General features: G+C 42.1%; 2 protein-coding genes across 5 annotated transcripts; one reads left to right on the top strand and one right to left on the bottom strand.

Annotated features, from left to right (window-relative positions):
- Window positions 1-46: 46 nt before the first annotated feature.
- LOC311275170 (uncharacterized protein) lies at window positions 47-8111 on the top strand. 2 transcript variants are annotated; one of them, XM_084383478.1, is made up of 8 exons: window positions 47-1153; window positions 2025-2359; window positions 2536-2646; window positions 2948-3070; window positions 4793-5168; window positions 5302-5361; window positions 5489-5823; window positions 5994-8111. In XM_084383478.1, exons 2-8 carry the CDS (start codon window positions 2027-2029, stop codon window positions 7584-7586), a joined length of 2931 nt encoding a protein of 976 aa, XP_084239604.1. In that variant the 5' UTR covers window positions 47-1153; window positions 2025-2026; the 3' UTR covers window positions 7587-8111. The 2 variants fall into 2 exon arrangements, with proteins under 2 accessions (XP_084239604.1, XP_084239603.1); XM_084383477.1 differs by having other exon boundaries at window positions 47-2359.
- Window positions 8112-10773: 2662 nt separating this feature from the next.
- On the bottom strand, window positions 10774-18514 carry lyl1 (LYL1 basic helix-loop-helix family member). Of its 3 annotated transcripts, none has more exons than XM_084383493.1 (5): window positions 18322-18514; window positions 17962-18226; window positions 15682-16929; window positions 13563-13660; window positions 10774-12549 (listed from the first exon to the last, which is right to left on the bottom strand). In XM_084383493.1, the coding sequence occupies exons 3-5, from the start codon at window positions 16419-16421 to the stop codon at window positions 12005-12007; spliced, it is 1383 nt and encodes a 460-aa protein (XP_084239619.1). In that variant the 5' UTR covers window positions 16422-16929; window positions 17962-18226; window positions 18322-18514; the 3' UTR covers window positions 10774-12004. The 3 variants fall into 3 exon arrangements, with proteins under 3 accessions (XP_084239619.1, XP_084239620.1, XP_084239618.1); XM_084383494.1 differs by having other exon boundaries at window positions 18407-18514; XM_084383492.1 differs by having other exon boundaries at window positions 15682-16926; window positions 17962-18514.
- Window positions 18515-18919: the final 405 nt, after the last annotated feature.

Genomic DNA, 18919 nt, shown 5'->3' with positions numbered 1-18919 from the left:
AGATGTAGTTTGACGATGTGAAGAAGCTTGGGATCATGGGAGTTGTTGTCCCATGATCGGTGACGTGGCTCAGGCAGAAATGTTCATGGACAAGGAAATGTCACGCTTGCTGACTTCCTTTGTCACTCTTTGACCCATCGTCTTGTGTTTCCCCTGAATATAGCGATAGTCGGCCAAACAGTACACAGCTCAAGATAATATTACAAAGGTGTAGCCTGTTTCAGACATTTTTATGCGAAAATGTTAGATATTACACCTTTTTAGAAGTGCTCCATGTTCTCTAATTTAATTCAAAAATAAAAGCTGGAAAGTTTTAGAGAATAAAGCCACTATTTCAATTCTCTGAAAACGCCATCCTATGAGCTAAGAGTGGCCATGGATGAGTTTATGGGATATGCACAATCAAAACTGCAATTCTGTAACATAACAATTAACTTCTGTCAAACCAAATATATGTGAAGAGGGTTATTTCAGTCCTTATAAAATAATGATTAATTAAATAAGTTACTAATTAACCACGGGCGAGCACTTAAGTCGTTAAGTTGACCTGATACTTGTAAGAGAGTTTTATATTGAGGTCTATTATGTGACTAATTGCTCTGAAATTCAACACCTGTGAATTTGTTTACAGATAATACTGGACATAAGTCACAGGCTGTAAAGAAGTCATAAACTGTGGAGGGTGAAACTTCAAAGTGCTATTTAGTGAAGGCATGAAGGTGAAGTGACTGCATCATATCAAAATATTTTACACTAATATTTGCACGTTTTACCAATTACCAAACTAAACAACTGCAAACCCTGAAGCTCATCCACAAGTTTTGACACTGAAAGGGTGTGGTAGATAAATCTTGAAGGTAGAATGACTCACGTGTGCCCCGGGATACACCTCCTCCGCCCCATCGGGGAATGCTTAGCAGCCCACAGACAAAGAAACCTGTTGCGCACGCAAAAAGATATTCACAAGTGCGTTTGTGTGTGCATGTGTTCAAAATTGGGAGTGGTGAGACGGGTTGCTCCCTGAGATGAACAGCTTTTAGTAGTTGACATGTACTGAAGTTGTCTGGATAAGAAACGTAATTCAGTGCCAACGGAACAGAGCACAGAGAGAAAACGGTACATGAACACAGCTTCAAAGACCTCAAACTGTTGAGTAAGTATGATTTTTATTATTTAATAATACGTCTGTTTATTAAACTAAGGTGTTTAAAGAACTAGTAAACCTACATCTTGGCAATATTTATATGTCACAAGCACTGTAGTTTTGAATACCAGCTGTGTGTCATTCTGAGGAAATGGTTGTCGGTGTTATGCGAGCTTTGAATTGTCATGACACCTGCTGTCTCGTTTACATAAACTCTTTACTTTCAGTATTGGTTTAATGCCAAGTTTAAGTTTCACCTTAGTGCTAAACGTGCACCATTTTTACAGAATACTCCTCTGTTGTGTGGTGCCATATGTTTGGTTGTTATTTTTGTGTACTTTTGTAGGTGGATGTGTTTTGTGCATGTTTGCATATCAGTCCAAGTATAAAAGTCCAGGTAGAATGTAGTTGGACTGGACTGGTGAGTTGTGGTGTGGTGTGTGAGGCACACTGAGAAAAAAGGGACGCAGTAACAAAAGGAAGAAGGATATTGGTGAAATAAAAGCTTCATCTAAGACCACAGCTATTATCAATTAGCATAGTTCCTGTTGACTCATGCAAAATGTGTGAGAGGTTGGAGTGAATTTGTAGGAAAGACGTGTGATGTTCAAAGGAAATAAAAATACTTTTATCTATTGGACACAAACAGCCAGAGAAGAGAGGCAACCGTACACATGTCACAGATTAGACATAATAACAAGACAGACATCACAACTTTCATGTTTATTTTTGGAAGTCATACTCTTCACCTAACAGATGGTACTTAACCTATCCAGTCTTCACTTTTTCCCATTTCACTTGCATGTTCATCTCAGTCTGTTATTGGTTTAAAGCCACATGTATTCTCACAACACACCTTTTACTTTTGTTCACTTTCCAGCTATGAGTGAGCACTTGAGAGGGAGTTACTATGGGTCCTCGCCGCCAGAGCTCAGGATTGTTCTTTTGGGAAACATTGGATGTGGAAAGACGTCATCAGCAGACACTATCCTGGGCCAGCTGTCCCCAATAACTCCCAGTGCCTCCAGGAGCTGCCAGCTGCGGCAGGGTGTCTCTGATGGCAGGAGTGTGACCCTGGTGGAGGCACCGAGGTGGTTCTGGGTCGGTGGCAAGATGGAGGACAGCGTCAGGAAGGAGACTGGGGAAGCATTGACACTGCTAGCACCAGGCCCACATGCTATTTTACTGCTGGTACCTGTTTGCCAGTTTACAGAGGTAGGTTATAGTCTCTGTTTGCACTTCGACTTGTGTTTTGGCATGGTCTCATTCGCTCATGCAATCATTAAGGAAATCTTTTTAGTAGTTTAAAAGTAATAGCTTTTTTTTTTACATTTCTGTGTTTTCCTAATTGTTGTTCCTTTTGTTTCCTTTTCTTTCCCTGGTGTTCTCAGATGGAGGGTCGTGTGCCTGCAGAGCTGGAATTGGTGTTTGGGGAGAAGGTGCTGGATCACACCCTGGTCCTGCTGACTTGTGGGGACTACTTGATGGGAAAAACAGTGGAGGTATTAGAGGTGTACAGTCTCTGTGGGGTGCTCAGATAAAATGTCAAGTCCTCTTGATTTTAGTATTTTAAAAGTCCAAGCACACTTTGAAAAAGAAGTGCAGAATTTGACCTTTTGGTGTTCAAAAGCATACTCTGTCATGACAGCCTCGATCAAGGCATCATTTTGTGTAAACTGTGTTTCCTTCAGACATCCCTGCAGTATTTCTTAACATTCACTGTAAACAATTTGGACCGATCAGCTGCTGTTTGTAAGAGCAGAAAATGGCATCACATAGCAAATCTAAATTTGTTCCTCACAGGAATACCTGCAGAAAGAACACCCAGGCCTGAGGCAGATAATTGAGCTCTGTGGGGGACGGTACCATGTCATCAATAATCGTAAGCCAGGCGAAAGGGAGCAGGTCTGTGAGCTGCTGGAGAAGGTGAGTTGTCAGAGTAAACAGAAAGTGTCTAGACAAGAGTTTGCACACACATTTTGCACTGTGTAATGTCAACAGCTTTGTTTCATACTGATTATTATGGTTATCTCACAATTCAATTAGTTCTGATGTATATGTCAAAAAATAAATGCAGTGGATTTAGTGATGTTTCTCAAGGACTTTTATAAAAAGTGAAATCCTGATTTAGTTTCATTGTTTTGTCTGCGGTAGTTTTTTTCCCAGCAACGCCCTGTTCCACACTGATACAATCACACCCAGTCGTGGTCAGGACCAGTTTAGGTCTTAATGATTTGACTTATTACGTTGTTACCCTGTCTGACATGGAATTCATTCCTTAGTGGAGACTCACTCCAGGAACTGATGAGAACGAGTATCAACATTTTTGTATTGTTATTCGTCTGCCTAAGGGCTTTTTTTGTTTGTTTGATTTTTGGCACTTAACTCCCACCATTTTTCATTTAAATAAACATTCAACATTCAGCTCCATTATTGATTATAATTATGAATCAATTAATTGATTATATCATTAATAGCTTTTATATAATATATAAATATTCCACATTGTTGGAGAAATTTCTCTTATTCAAATGGATGGATGGATTTGTCAGAATTCCCACAAATTTGCACTTTCTCAAGGTTTTTCAACTTTCATCTACTCATTCATACTTTCAGCCTGAAACCCCATTCAGTTGTTTCACACGTTCACAACACTTAAGACTTTCTCACATTCATACTTTTGACACAATCAGCCCTTCTCATATTTTTCATTACATTTTACATTGGTGTTTATGGGTAGGAATTTTCAGAGCTACAGTATGCGACATCATCATTAGAGTGGAGATGAGCTGTAAAATCTTTAAAACATTGTCTTAAACTTTCTCTTATTTCCACACATTTCTCACACGTTACCATGGAATCATTTAAAATGACACATTGGCACTGTGAGCCTGTGACAGAAGTACTAAGCAACTGTGCATAAACTCTGAAACTTCCAGAGGGAAGGAGAACTAGACACTTTCCTAACTTCTCCTCCAGCTGCCTCTTCATACAAAGTGATGCCAGCAATGCACTCCCATTCATTAGTGAAGCAGTGCAGTTTAGCATCCAGGAATTATTCAAGTAATGCAGTTTAGTCCGTAGCCATTAGTCAAGTACTGCCTAGTTCAGGTGGGCGCATGCTTTGTCCCCCCATCCTCCTTGCTGAACCACAATAGGAGCAAGCAGTCACAAGTTTTTTTGTTTGTTTTGTTTTTGACTGCAAATCAGCGCACAATCAACCTGGACTGTTTGGATCGTTTCATTCCTGTGTCACGTCTTGTGCGCGTGATCTTGTAGTGTCTGACCCCCTGTGATCAGTCACGTAGTGTGAAAACCAAAACGACTGTACAGCTTGTTCAGCTTGTTAACACTTTTCCAACTCTTCATATTCCTTCTTACACTTTTCTCATGCATTCTCTTTCATACTATTAGCAAAAAAATCTTTTCAAACCCAATTTTCCAAATCTTTTAAACATTATGGCCACTATTCAACTTTTCAAACCAGCAATGCAGTTTAGTGTCAGCTTTTTTAACAATATAGCATTCACACCGCACTTCCTTCAGAAACGTCTTCCCTTGTTATAAAAAGTGACTCTGTAATTGTAAATTTGAGTTAGGTGACATTTCCTAAATGCATCTTTGGTTATCTATTCATTTATGTAACAGGTGGACAACATGGTGAAGAAAAACGGGGTATACAACAAGAAATCGGCTCAGGAGAGAGAGCTGGACAAACGAGTGAAAGACAGAAAGCAAGAACTTATGGAAAGTTACAGAGCTCAAAAGGAGGAGAGAACAGAGAGGACAGCTCCAACACACATCCCAAACACAGAAACACAGAGGAGTATTGATAGTGGAGAGGAGTACAGCACCACCTTGTATAGGAGGAGAAGAGAAGAGAGGGATGTGATGGACGGAAGAGTGGGTGTGAGCCAAGCGTCTAACGGGCTTCATTCAACTCCAGCACCAGAGCGACAGTCGTATTCAGAGTCGCATGATGACACACAGGTGAAGAGGACGCCCAGTTTCAGACTAAATGCAGGTAATCGCCATTAGAAAAAAGTTCTGGATCCAATTATTTTACCTAATGGTCTACATTTCTATGCAAAAGAAGAAGAAAAATAAATAGGAGCTGAAAATGAACCAGACTCATATTTTCTGTTTTTCCTCCATAGATGGAGCTCTACTCTCACAAATGTCTGAGGATAAATCATCACCAAAATTGGTCACTACTTGTAAGTCACAGGACCTGACTATCTAGTGCTATGTCCCTTAAAGTTCACTTCTATGATGTTTAAAAATAATTTTCATTTTTAATTTTCCGTATTAAATCCCAGATTTCACCTGATTTTTCTTTTTCAGTGCACCACAGAATCAACAGTTTTGAAGACAGATCCCCTGACGTGTCTCCGACCTCCTCTTCTGATTCGCCTGTCTTCGGCTCTCCCCCCTCATCGCCGACCTTTGCCCCAGCTCCCTCATCTCTCCCCACCGCCTACTCATTCCCTTTATCCTCCTCTTCCTCCTCCTCATCGTCTCAGGAGCTACGCCTGGTGATGCTTGGGCGATCTGGAGCAGGAAAGAGCGCAGCTGCCAACTACATATTGGGGCGGGAGGAGTTTGAGTCACATCCAGAAAGCCTCACAGCAATCACTCAGGAGTGTGAGAAAAAGAAAGCTCTGGTTGAAGGGAGACGGGTAAGTTATGAAGATTTTGTTTGCTTGCGTAGTTGAATTTTCCTTTTAGACCGTGTGCCATTGCCAAAACATCTAATCTTTGACACGCTCCTCTGTTTCATGGCATGAAACAATACAATCCGGCTAATTTCCCATGACTCAACTCTTCTTCTCTCCTCTCTCACCTGCAGGTGGCGTTGGTGGATACCCCAGACTGGTTCAATTCAGAGCAAACTCCAAATGAGGTGCGAGCTCAGATCTCCTCCTGTGTTGCTTTGGCCAGTCCTGGTCCCCACGCCTTCCTCCTGTGCGTCCCATTAGACCAGCCAGCAAAGACCGAGCTGCAGGCTCTCAGGGCTCTTGAATCCGTTTTTGGCCCGGAGTCAGTCCAAAGACACGCGATGGTCCTCTTTACTTACGCAGATCGACTGAAGGAAAGTGGGAAGGCTGGAAACAACAGCGTGGAGGCTTACATCGCTGGTCAGCGGGGGGATTTGTTAAAGCTGGTGGAGAAATGCGGGGACAGGTTTCATGTGATGGAGACGGCAGGAGGTTGGAGGAAGAGTAAGAATTTGGTCGAGCTGCTAGAGAAGGTGGAGCAGACGGTGAAGGAGGCTGGAGGACAGTGTTACTCTTGTCCTGCTTTTCAGGAGGCAGAGAACAGAGTGAGACAGAGACAAGTGGAGATAGCAAGGGAGAGAAAGGGGAAAAAACCAGAGGAAGAAAGACAAGGGGACGTTAGACAGCTCAGTTCTGAAAGGCGGGCACTTTATTCCTACATGCAGCCTGTGGTTGAGTCAGAAGAGGAAGTGAGAGAGGATGAGATTGAGAAAACAAGGGATGAGGCAGAGATGAGTGTAAGAACCATGAACATCGAGAGCCTTCCTCCTGTTACGCTTTCCACCATTAACCCTTCACTTCTCAGTTCCATTAGGGAGAAAATGGAGTCTGGTGCAAAGAATTTACCCAAGCTGTTGGCAGATAGCTCTGTGTGGGTCAGCGAGGGAGCAAAGAAGGTGAAAAGTAGTCCAATGTGGGGAAAGGTCGGCAGCGGAGCACAAAACGTTCAGAAGATGGTGGCTGACAGTTCTGTGTGGGGGAAGGTTGGAGCTAGTGCCGGACATGTGTCCAAACTAGTAGGAGATAGAGTTCCCAAGGTAGTGGTGGATGGTTCTGCATGGGTGGGATCTGGAGCAAAGGCAGCAGCAGCAAATCCCATGTGGGGAAAAGTTGGTTCAGGGGCAAAATCAGGGGCCAAACTGATGGCAGATGGTTCCATGCGTGTCGGAGCTGGGATTGGAACCGGGGCAAAGAATTTGGCAAAGAGTCCTGTGTGGGGAAAAGTCGGATCTGGGGCCAAAACTGGAGCTAAACTGATGGCTGAAAATTCTCTGCGAGTTGGAGCTGGAATTAGTTCCGGTGCAAAGAAGGTGGCACAGAGTCCGGTGTGGGGGAAGGTGGGCTCTGGGGCCAAAGCAGGGGCCAAAATGGTGGCTGAGAGCTCAGTGTGGGAGAAAATTGGGACCACTGCTAAACAGGTGCCAAAGGTAGTCATAGGGGGAGCGTTGCTGGGTCTGGTGCTTGGCGTGTTTTTGGGGGGCGTGCTCGGCGGAGCTGTCGGAGCAGCAGCTGGATCTGCAGTATCTGAGGTGGGCAGGCGAAAATTCAGCAAGAAAAACACGTTAGAAAAGACGAATGAAGCTGCAAAAAATGTGGAGAGAAAAGTGAATGACGGCATGGATTCACTGGTAAAACAAGGCGAGAAAGTATTGAAAACTGAATGACGGGCTGAATTTACATTAAATGTGTAACACATTTTTAAAAAAAGGTTAAGAATTAGTAACATCAGAGTGTATAACTGAACAACAGTGGAGAATATTTTTTCATTTTTATTTTGACAAGTGATCTTGACCCTATTCATGTTTTGTTTCATGTTCTTTTTACTCAACTATGATGCAAGTTAAAGGTTTAATTTCTTCTTTTGTAAAGAAATGCCTTGAGTTGAAACCCAACTTCAATATTATTCCATTACTTGTAATCCTGGCAGTTCATGAATGAGGATGTGTGTGACTTCCTTTGACAAGACAAATGTCCCTACATAATGTTGATTAAGTATATTGTCATCCACAAGTTGATCAAATGTCACTTGGTTCTCGTCCCCCCTCGATATGTTCGATATGCAATATGCATGAAAATATGTTTCCAGATTTTGACAATATGTGTTTAGGTACATGTCTTACATGCTGTGTGCAAGATGTGTCCAATTCTGTAAGAAAATAAAAATGCAATTATTTTTGCAAAAGCTTTAACTGATGATTTTTTGATGATATTATTTCCTGTTCATCTTTAAGGCAAGTTATACATAAACAGTATACCGATCATTTAGCAATTATCTCTCCTTAACACTGTAATCTTCTTCAGCATTCAATTAAAAAACATTTATGTTAAATTACTGTCTTTATCCTGAGTGTTCTTACTTTGTACATTTTGCTCAGTGTTAGATTATCAACATGTGTTTTGATGCAAATATGATGTTTTATCACTACATTTTAAAAAAAATCACAATTTCACTGTCTACTCTGACTTTGTTTTTGCCTTTATGAAACCTGGCAACTTGCTAAACCTCTGCATTAAACAGCCATTTCGTCATTATCGGCGAGCTACAGTAAAGCTGCTTTAGGACCAAGAGTCTTCCGGCATGTCTACTGCTCACATGCAGCGTGCAGGTTTAGACTGCATGACTGGTGAAATAGAGGTACTGGTATTTCTGTGTGCAAGTGGGTGTGACTCTGGTGGCAAGAGGGGCACAACGGAGGGGTGGAGGCAGGGACATTATCTCTAAGTCCCAGGCTGGCCAGCATTACCCTGCTTGGCCTCCTGTATCAGGAGAGGGGGAGAAGGTTAACACCCCCGTTATAAGGTTTCATTTCCTTCACCTATATTGTGCGTCTTCACATTATTTAATTTAAAGTTTTGCAGATCACAAAAACCCCCCCACGTTTTAGAACAGCTTGTCCTTCCCACTCTGGGAAAATTCAGGCAACAGCTTTGTTATTTAGTTCAGTAAAGTCATCCTCTCAGGGGATGGAGCAGAGATAACAATATGGGTTAAACAGGGACTGTGAATAACAAGAATCCATTCAAAACTAAGAAAGAGCTTCCAATATTTTCACATCCAATGGATAGCGACAAAGTTATCAGGTCAAAAGTTGGGTGATCTTAAAAAAAGCTGAGAAGTTTGAAGTTGTTAGCAGAACATGGAGCAAATTTTAGAAAAGGCACAATTAAATGAACCTAAATGGGATGCAGTCGTTCTTATATAATCAATCACACCTGTGCTTTCTGTGTTATGACAAGCCAAATGTGTGCTGTGATGAAGTTTATCTTCCAATGCATTACACAATGACACCGGGAGGCATTTCGCAAGAGTGTACTGCAACATATTATTGTTAAATAACTTGCAACAATACAGCAAATCACTTGTGTTGCTGCAAAAAATAAAAACTTCTTTCAGAAAACTGCAGTACCCCTTTAATGTGTGACCCCTGCCTCGGTGTGTAATCCTCTCTGTGGTTTCAGAGCGCAGCAGAGAGCGACAGAGCAGCCTGGCATAGCAGAGCGGGCAGAGGCAGCCGTAGCAGCGTTGTGAAAGCAGCTCTTCCTGTTGTGTGGCCCTGAAACCGGGTGTGTAGGGGTTCCCAGGGCATCCTGGTGGCTGTACTCTTTTTTTTGTTTTTCCCCTCTCCCTTTCTTCCATGCAGCGGTTGCCACCCCACATGTCCAAACACCCATCAAACACCCATCAACACACACACGCACACACACATACAGTACACTGCCACCACCCCTCCTCCAGGAAACTTGTTGGCCATCAATGAGACAGCACTAACTGTAGGCATTTCCTGGCCACTTGATAGAGCCGAGCACGCAGGCAGAGAGACACCAGCACCACTGCACAGCTGCACCTTACACCCAAATTTCTCACTTTTACGCCCCCCTACTTACACCACCAGGCTCAACCCCATCTCTAACCGCATTCCCACATCCACCCCAACCTTCCTGACACGCAACCGCACACCTACAAATGTTTCTGTTGCATAATTGTTTAACTAGCCACACATCCACTTGATTGCTTGCACACACACGCGCACACAAACACACACATACAGTATGCACAAACACATCAAAAACATGCATTGGTGAAATGTAACCGAGTACATTTACGCAACGTACTTTACTTAAGTTAAATTCTGAGGTGCTTGTATTAACTATAGGCTATTTCTTGCTACTTTACACTCTTCTACTCCATTACATTTTAGAAGCAAACATTGTCCACATTTATTGACATTGACATCTTTTACTTTTTACTTTCAGATTATCAACATAAAATATAAACCAGATATTAAATGATGATTTATTATTATATATTATATAGCTATCTGGTAGCGTATGGAAGTTAGCTCCAGCTTCATCAGCTGCGAAATTTCCAATGTTTTTTCGACCTCAAAAGATCAGATTTTTTCATTAAAGGGGCTCTATGTAACATTTGTAGTCTACATATAGTAATCACATTTTTATTGGCCTTTTTTTGCAACTGACGTGAAAATGAGACATTCCCGTCTCTCTCAGTTGCCTATACAAGCCTGTGGATGATTTGTTTAAGTTTTGTTTAAGTCCATGCACTATAAGTTAACAGAAAAAACAGATCTTGGATCCGTCCCTTTATCTGGATCCTCAATGGGGTCGACAACCATCCTCCATTCAAATTTCGTGGAAATCCGTTCTTTAGTTTTTATGTAAACCTGCTGACAAACCAACCAACCAACAAACAGACACAGATGAAAACAGCTTTCTTGGTGGAGATAATTATGATCCAGTAGTATAATATTTATTATTCTGAAATGGGCCATTCTGCATGAATGAGTACTTTTACTTTGGGTATATTTCGATGCTAACACCATCACTAGATGCTAGATTTTAAATGCAAGACTTTTATTTGTAACAGAGTATTATTACACCACGATACTGCTACTTTTAATAAAGTAAAAGATCTGAGTACATATTCCTCCACTGAAAACATGTACAACACTCCTTCCAAAATCTGCAGCCTGGTAAAACCTCAGCACTTCAAAAGCAATTAGGTCAACAGGGTTTTTTTTTCTTTTTTCCAGGGCTGTGATTGTCACAGTAACGTCAGCGAACAGTCATACTGGTCTTCAGGGAATCACATCACTCACTTTTTTCATTATTTTTTAACCGGTGTTGTTTATGGCTCCCGTGTTAAAAGTACCATTATTAATCTGTCGCTCTGGTCAAACAGCACAAATAAACAACATGCAGTGTGGCCTTGGCCCATACTGTATAATGTGCGACACAGCTTAAAATAAGCATTCACATTTCAATTGGTTCATTCATAACTCCAATCCAACAGCACTGCATTTATACATTTAACATCTGATTCATGTCAGACTGAGATTACCCTTTACTGACCACTCTGAGGACACACAAATGTTTCCTCAACATTTGCCAAACATGGCATGTGTTGAGAAATTGTGCTGACAAAGAGCAGTCTTTGGAGCGCAGTAAGAGGATGTCAAATACGGAACAGCAAACTAAAACACACTTTATTTCTGTCTGGTACAAGTGTGTCACAATGTCAGGGTGGGACCAAACTGCAGCTTAAATCCATAAATGCATGTCATTCACGTCTCTGCAGGCACAACATAGAGTCTGAGGCTGTCTAAGCCACCATAACTTTACTGGAGCAATGCTGCTTGTTTACATGTACATTTAGAGAGAATGAACATTTTTATCATTCTGTGGTGTTCTTTGGAAGATCCAGTCTGAGCTGATCTAATTAGATTTCATGATCCTGTCTTGCATAATTTATCCATGTTATGGATCCATTTCTTTTGGATTCTTTGGGGTATACTATTTAAACAAAGAAACATTGTGACTTCATTTGGGGTCTGTTGGAAGGTTCTGTGATGTTTCAACTTGCACCAGAGAAGAGTTCACTATTTTCCTAAAACAAGAGCTTCACACTCAATGTTTGCACATTACAGGAAAAAACATAAAGACAGTTCAAAGCACCAAATGTTGCTCAAAATCTGTCTTTCTTATTCACACTACTGTCCTGTCCATCAGTGTGGCATTTAAACTCAGTCTGTCTGCACACCTCTTTGTTTGCTGTCTTTTCATGTCACCGCTCATCATTTGTGGCCGCCACCATACTCATCTGACCCTTGACCTTTCCCAGAATGCCATGGGTCACCAAAGAGGTCTTAGCCCCAAAGCTCTCCTCGCTGTCCGTGTCACCGTAACAACTGGACGTCGCTGGGGAGTTAGCCAAAGCGATGACTGAGTCAGTTGAGTCTCTGTCTCTGTGGGCTGTCGCTAAGGCGGGATGGGCTGAGGATGGCAGGGCAGCGTGGGACGGAGGAGGGGTGTCGCACTGGAAAAGAGGGTTCAGTTTGTTTCTGTTCAACCCAGCTGTGGTGCTATCATCCTCGGCCTCGTCATCAGCTGAGTCCCTGCTCTTGTCCTGTGCCTGGTCATTGAGCAGAGTGACCAGGAAGTTGATGTACTTGACAGCCAGACGCAGGATTTCATTCTTGCTGAGCTTCTTGTCAGGCGGGTGTGTGGGAATGAGTTTTCTCAGCTCAGAGAAAGCCCCGTTCACGTTCTGCTGTCGCCAGCGCTCACGGCTGTTTGTGAAGACACGCCGGGCAATTTTCTGAGGAGGGCCTGTTAGACACAAATACTGTGAGTGTGCAGGGCCATAAAGGATGTAAGGAGTTGATATATACTCAACCTGTTGTCAACAAATCCCATAAAAAGAAAATTTACTATGAAATGTTTCTACTAACATGCATTGTATAGCCATACCATGATATAGCTTACTCCTACCCCTTTTCCACCAACATGGAACTGGTTCTTTTCCAGTTCACACACCTTATTGTGAGCCAGAGCATTTCAACCAAAAATAAATTGGTTCAGAACCCGAAAAGTTGGTTCCCAGCTAGATCAACATCAAAGAAAATTTTCCTTGCTCTAAAAAGTGCAAACTAAAGTGGCTGTGTCATATTTTACAGGTTGTTATGTGTTATGCAACATCCTCCGTTGATGACACATCCTTGATTAAAATATTTCTGCTCAAAACTGGTGGAAATGTGAGCTGGTTTGCAGGATAGCACAATAAGTTTCCAAGAATCTTGAAGCTAGTTGGTGGAAAAGGGCCCCATTAAAACTATGAAAAACACAGACACTGAGCGGCATTGTTGCACTGGGACATGTTTATCATTAAGGTAAACATGGGCACTTCAGTTTGTTGTGAGTCAACCCTACATGTTTTGTCCCGCTGCTGTAAATACTAGAGCACAAATGTATTAATCCACCGCTGAAAATAGTTCCCTGACGAATCGACTTTTGACTCCTGTTTGAGTTATGCTTGTTAAAAACTACAGTGCTCAGCTGTTTAAGGGATTTTTTTTATAAAGATATAAATATGTATCTATGACCCATTATTATATTTATAGGTGTGTAGATATTTATATCCTCAGTAATAACAACTGGGCTGTGGCAGGAAAGTATCGAGAGACAAACTAACACATTAATGATATTGACAATAAGAAAAATACAGAATAACTTATCCTTTACATGACACTTTAGATATACAGTATATCATTTGTCCACATACAGTAACTATGGCCATATTAATTTTAATCTCTGGTTATTTATTTGGTCACACAGAAACTCACATTCAGTGATCTCCATCTCAAAGTGTGACGAGGGTCTTCTCTTGATCCGGCTGTTGTTGATGACACCATAGTTTCCTCCTGAGGGACTGAGGTAAGAACTGGAAATAAAAACACAGTAATGCGGGTGAAAATGTGACATGTATGGAAGTGCATTCACTGAAAAAAGCATTTCTTGCTTGTAATAAGTAAAAGAAATCTGCAATTGGAACCAGTAAAATTATCTAGAATCAACTCCCATTATCTCACTGAAATGCTGCTTTCTTGGTGATTGGGTCTTATATTAAGTGTAATGAGATATTTCGAACACAAAATTAGACAAATATGCATAGTAAGATTTTGAGTTTCAGCAGTGTTCACAACATGAAATGCATCTAAATAAAGAAAACAGTTGTTGAACATGTTAGGTCGTTCCAGCACCTCTCCTCTTAAATATCTTGGAGAGCGGCTGGAGAAATCAAGAGGTTGGTGGAAGCCATTAACTACGAAGGGATTATGTTGGTGGCATTGATTGAGTGTGCATGCAGAGCTGCAGCCCAGTCTCATTAAGTCTGGTTACTAGCTGATTCTACCGCGGGGGGATCAATGCCTCCTGCTACAAACAGACCAGAGAGAAGTGAGGAGGGAACCTTATTCCCAGACCTCCATGACAGATGGTGCAACCATAGATGTAGTCACTGTGAAGAAAGTCCTGCTTTTTACATCACTGATGCTCCTCTGTTACAGAAAGAAACTGTGTGGAAAATCCTTTTTGGAGTAGAGAATAGATGAACAGTAGGGGGGCTTTGATAAGGTCTGCAAATGAATGCCTTTCTTCAAAAGTGTAAGCTAAGAGTTGCCAACTGTACCAGCCCAGAAAGTGCTTCAAGAGTTCTGTCGCCTTTTGTCAGTTCAACGACTAAATTTAGCTGCAATTAAAACTGAATGTTTAGTTTCAAAAGTAATGTCTCTTGAGGATTTTGGTACTAAATGTGCACAAAAGAAAATCCATGATGCGACTTGTGTTCAGCAGCCAAACGTTCTGATGAGTAAATTTAGCGTGAGAAATGTGAGGTGCCTTCATAACAGCACACATCCTGCTGTCAATTTCACATAACCGTGCAGCGCAGCGACTATAAATCACTATGGGAGGTCATGAAATCCCAGCAGTTGAGGTTTCCTCTGAAACATAAACTTGCCATAGTTACCAAGGAAGCAGCATCAGCATTAATGATGCTGTAACATCTCAGGAAAGTGTATTGTGGTTTTTATAGTTTAGAGTCCCACATCTGTTTGCATGCCTTGTGAAAAGGAGCTGGTGATTGAGAATGTGGCATTTTAATGTCTTATTTACTTGTACTCTTGATACGTACATTTAATATCAGATACTTTAAGACTTTTACTCAAGTACTATTTTTATGGGTGACTTTAACTTTTACCGAAGTAATATCTTTAAATGATATCTTTACTTTTACTTAAGTATGAATTTTGGGTACTTTTTACAATACTGCCAAATAAATAAATATACTATATGTATAATTTATTTACTTGTACTCTTGATACAAGGCATGAGACAATATGAAAATGTCATGTAATGGTATCCTGGCCCAAATAATTGCAACTCATGATATTATCCCGATCAAAACATGCTTTAACTGTTAAACCAAATCAAACTGGAATCACTTTATATTTAATTTTGTTACGAAACAAATATTTGTATTGCATCACAGATTTCTTAATGATTTAAAACAATCTGAAATAAGGTAATCATAAATCATAAGATCCTCCTGCATAAATGAAAGATAAATAAATGGTGGGCACCTCATGTCCCTCAGCTCCAACTCCACCATACAGATTTTTGGAATGAGTGGAAATATGTGGGCTCCCCTTTGAGGTATTTCAAAATAAACACAGAAATCAATATAGGACTGTATGTTTTTACAACACTGCTTTTTTTCTTGTTGAATAGAAAGTTTAACTCATTAGTCCACAAAATATTAATCAAATGCGACAATCTGAGAAGTGAAAATCACTCTGCTCACCACTCACTGATGATGACGGGACTGCACGTATAAACTGATTAATATTAAGAGGTCATGAGGGCAAAAGGTTGGGACCATAGTGCTTATACGCAAGGTCTCACCTGGTGAAGAAAGGGTGTGCAGACAGGTACTGCTGAGGCAGCAGGGGCCCTGGTGAGGCGCCTGAAGGCCCTCCGGAGCCTACAGAAGATGCTGAAGCTCCAGGGCTCGTCACAGGCAAGCAGGTCAGCTGACTGCGGCGAAGCTCCCCGTGGGGCCCGTGCAGGAGGTTGGGAATTGGATGGAGGGCAGTCAGAGGGGTGTTGGTGAGTGGGAGAGGGGGTTTGCTGTGGCCGAGGCTGATGACTGGAATGTGTGGAGGAAGAGGAGAGGACGATGAGGACAAAGCAAAGGACGCGGTGGAGGTGGGAGGTGGTAGAGCACATGGGGACGTCTTGGCTGGTGCCGGGAGAAGTGGAGGTGGAGAGGAAAGAGTTGGGGACCCAGAAGCAGCTTGTGCTCTGGTGGATGTTGGTCCTCCTGGCCTCTCCTCCTCCTCCTCCTCTTCTTCCTCCTCCGTCTCCATGACAATGGGCTCAGGTGCAGCCGCTTTGTCTGCATGGTGACTGGTCAACGCTGTCGTCGTGACAATTGGGGACCTGATCGGGACATCCGTGTGTCCTTTATGGCCTGTCTTGTTAGCAGGATGAGGGCTGGTAATAGGATCCGAGAGTGTCTTGTTCTGAAGGGGACTGTGCTGCTCTACGGAGGCACAGGACGGGGAGGAGGACGAGGAGGAGGAGGGGCGAGGGAGGTCAGGGGGTGAGGCAGGTATGCCGGTAGAGTTCAGCTTCTCCATCATGGTGGTGAAGTCTCTAGAGGGATCTCTGTCGGTGCCAAGCTCCCGTCTGTCAGTGTGTCCCAGTGGAGTCTTTAAATATGTGTGAGAGTAACTAACATGTGCACGCAGAGACCTTTAAAGCTCTTTAAACTCCTGAGTTCCTCTTTCTTTGCTCTACTTTCCTACGTCTGAAATCCATCAGCTCCTCCTCAGTAATTGAGAAAACGTGAGGCCGTCTTCATTCAGGTGCCACAGTCTTTAATGGACGACTATCTCTGTGGTATCGTCTCTGGGTGCAGCGTGGAGCCGGGGTGGTGGTTGCGGTCTGATTTGGCGGGGGTTTTTCTCACAGTACATCCTGAGCAGCAGACTCGAGGTTTCTGAACGAGTCTCCAGTGGCCGCTCTTAATGATTCTGTCCGTCTGTCTGTCTGTCTGTCTGTGTGTATTCTGAGGATATGAGTCAAAATCCTTTTAAGTATTGAAAACGTCCCACATCACTGAAGATTGGATTGATATCAAAGAGTCTGCTGAACAAAAGAAAAAGAAAAACATGCACTCAGGATATATATTTGGTGTATATTTAGCAAAAGGGAGACGATGAGAAAATGTGTACACAGGTCAACCAAAAGAGCTTTTATGTGCGATGTGACGAGTAGCTGTTGCTTCTCGCTTCTTGGTTTTAAAATCTGAATTTATTTCATGGAAATTCACAGATTTTTCTCATGCTGGATATCAAGTGAATTCTCTTCTACGATGAGGGAGATGGTTGTTGTTACTCTGCCCTGCACAAAGGCGTAACACTCTTATGATTTCTCAGGTTTTGCAATCGCAACTGTTCCTGTTTTTAGTCTTTTCTGGTGGTCATGACTTTATACTGGACAGTTCCTTCTTTCACAATCGTGTACGGTCGAGACTTTTCACGATCTAATTTTGCAGCGGTGTTTTTTTGGTTGTTGAATTTCTGCACAATTTTATAAAACAATTTTGCTTTGGTTGCCCAGAAACAAAGCCAGTGTGGCTCCACGTAAATATAGTATCGATTACAGCATCTGATTATGAGTCAAACCAATATATTCCTGCACAATTACTTACACAACGACCTTTCTAATAGTTAGAATCATCTCCTCTAATAAAATATCTCTGATACTTGTGATAAACCTTTATGCAATTAATATTTCATTAAAATAATTTTAATAACAATGGTTTAATTTCATTGCACTACATTTTATATTTGTCTAAAACATGTCTCAGATTAATGTTTAAGCCAAATGAACAATATATTGTGTATTACTTGTAACCAGTAGACTGTCACATAAATGTAATTAGTTAATACAGTAAACAGCCATCCATCAAACCGTCTGACGTGACTTGATATAAAATTTCTATCTTCAACTATTTTAATAAGCAAAGACTTTCTCACTAAAGTATATCATGTGTGTGACAGAACCTCCAATCAGACGCTTTTATATTGGTCACTATTATTTAAAATTAAAGTCAGAGGTTAAAAACACTCATATACTACAGGCTGCATCAAAAAAAGATATTAAAGAAGTACTCACAGATGCATTATGATATCCAGTGTGCCACGTCTGTCTGTCATGCAAAATCCGTCAGAGTTCGAGTAATCTGTGAACGCACATGGTGTATCTCCTCAGTGTTTAACGTTCTCCCTCCTCCTCCTCCTCCTCCTCCCTCTCCTCCTCCTCCTCGGGTCACTCACACTCCACTGCAGCCTGTCACCGTCTGTCTGTCAATCTGAGATCAGAATTGAAGCCAAACTGTCTGACACCCCTCAGGACACCTCCTCACACCCAGTTCAATCTCCTTAAAAATCATTTTAAAATGAAAAATAAATAAAACTTCGAAATATTCACGAAGAGATGAAGTCAGAATGAAAGCGAAGGACAGCCCAGACGCACTTATTTGTGTTTTTGTCGCAAAGTTGTTCACGACAAAGGGTGGAGGTGGATGGTGTGTGCGTCTCTGTCCGTATGTCAGTCTCACCTCTCTCACCTCTGTCTGTCTCTCTCTCTCACTGTCCTGTCTATCCCCTCCTTCTCTCGCTCTCTTCGCCAAGAAGACACAATGCTCCAGTTGGTTGCCAGTCGGAGAGCTCTGGTACTCTGGCAAATGTGAGGTGGGAGAGAGAGAGGGAGAGAGAGAGAGAGAGAGAGAGGGGGGGGGGGGGGGGGGGACCATGTTGCAAGGAGAGTTTTCCGCTCCCTGCTGGACAAGAGGATGTGCGAGTACAATATGGTGGCTGCTGATAAGAGCCTCAAAAGCTGCCTGTGGCCTGTAGATAAGAAACCTCCACTACCCCTCCTCCCCCCTCCACCACCAATACCTACACACACACACACACACACACACACACACACTTTTCATAACACACACACACAGACAGGCAATTGGCAGGTTCACACCTACGTGCACATACGCACACACACATCGAACCAGACTGGTCAGACTTTGAAGGGACCTGGGCTGTTTCCAAGAAAATATCCGCAACTGCACTTA

The sequence above is a fragment of the Pagrus pagrus genome, assembly GCF_965226575.1.
Source record: "Pagrus pagrus genome assembly, chromosome: 2".
Taxonomy (NCBI): Eukaryota; Metazoa; Chordata; class Actinopteri; order Spariformes; family Sparidae; genus Pagrus; species Pagrus pagrus.
This window is presented reverse-complemented; position numbering and strand designations above follow the sequence as displayed.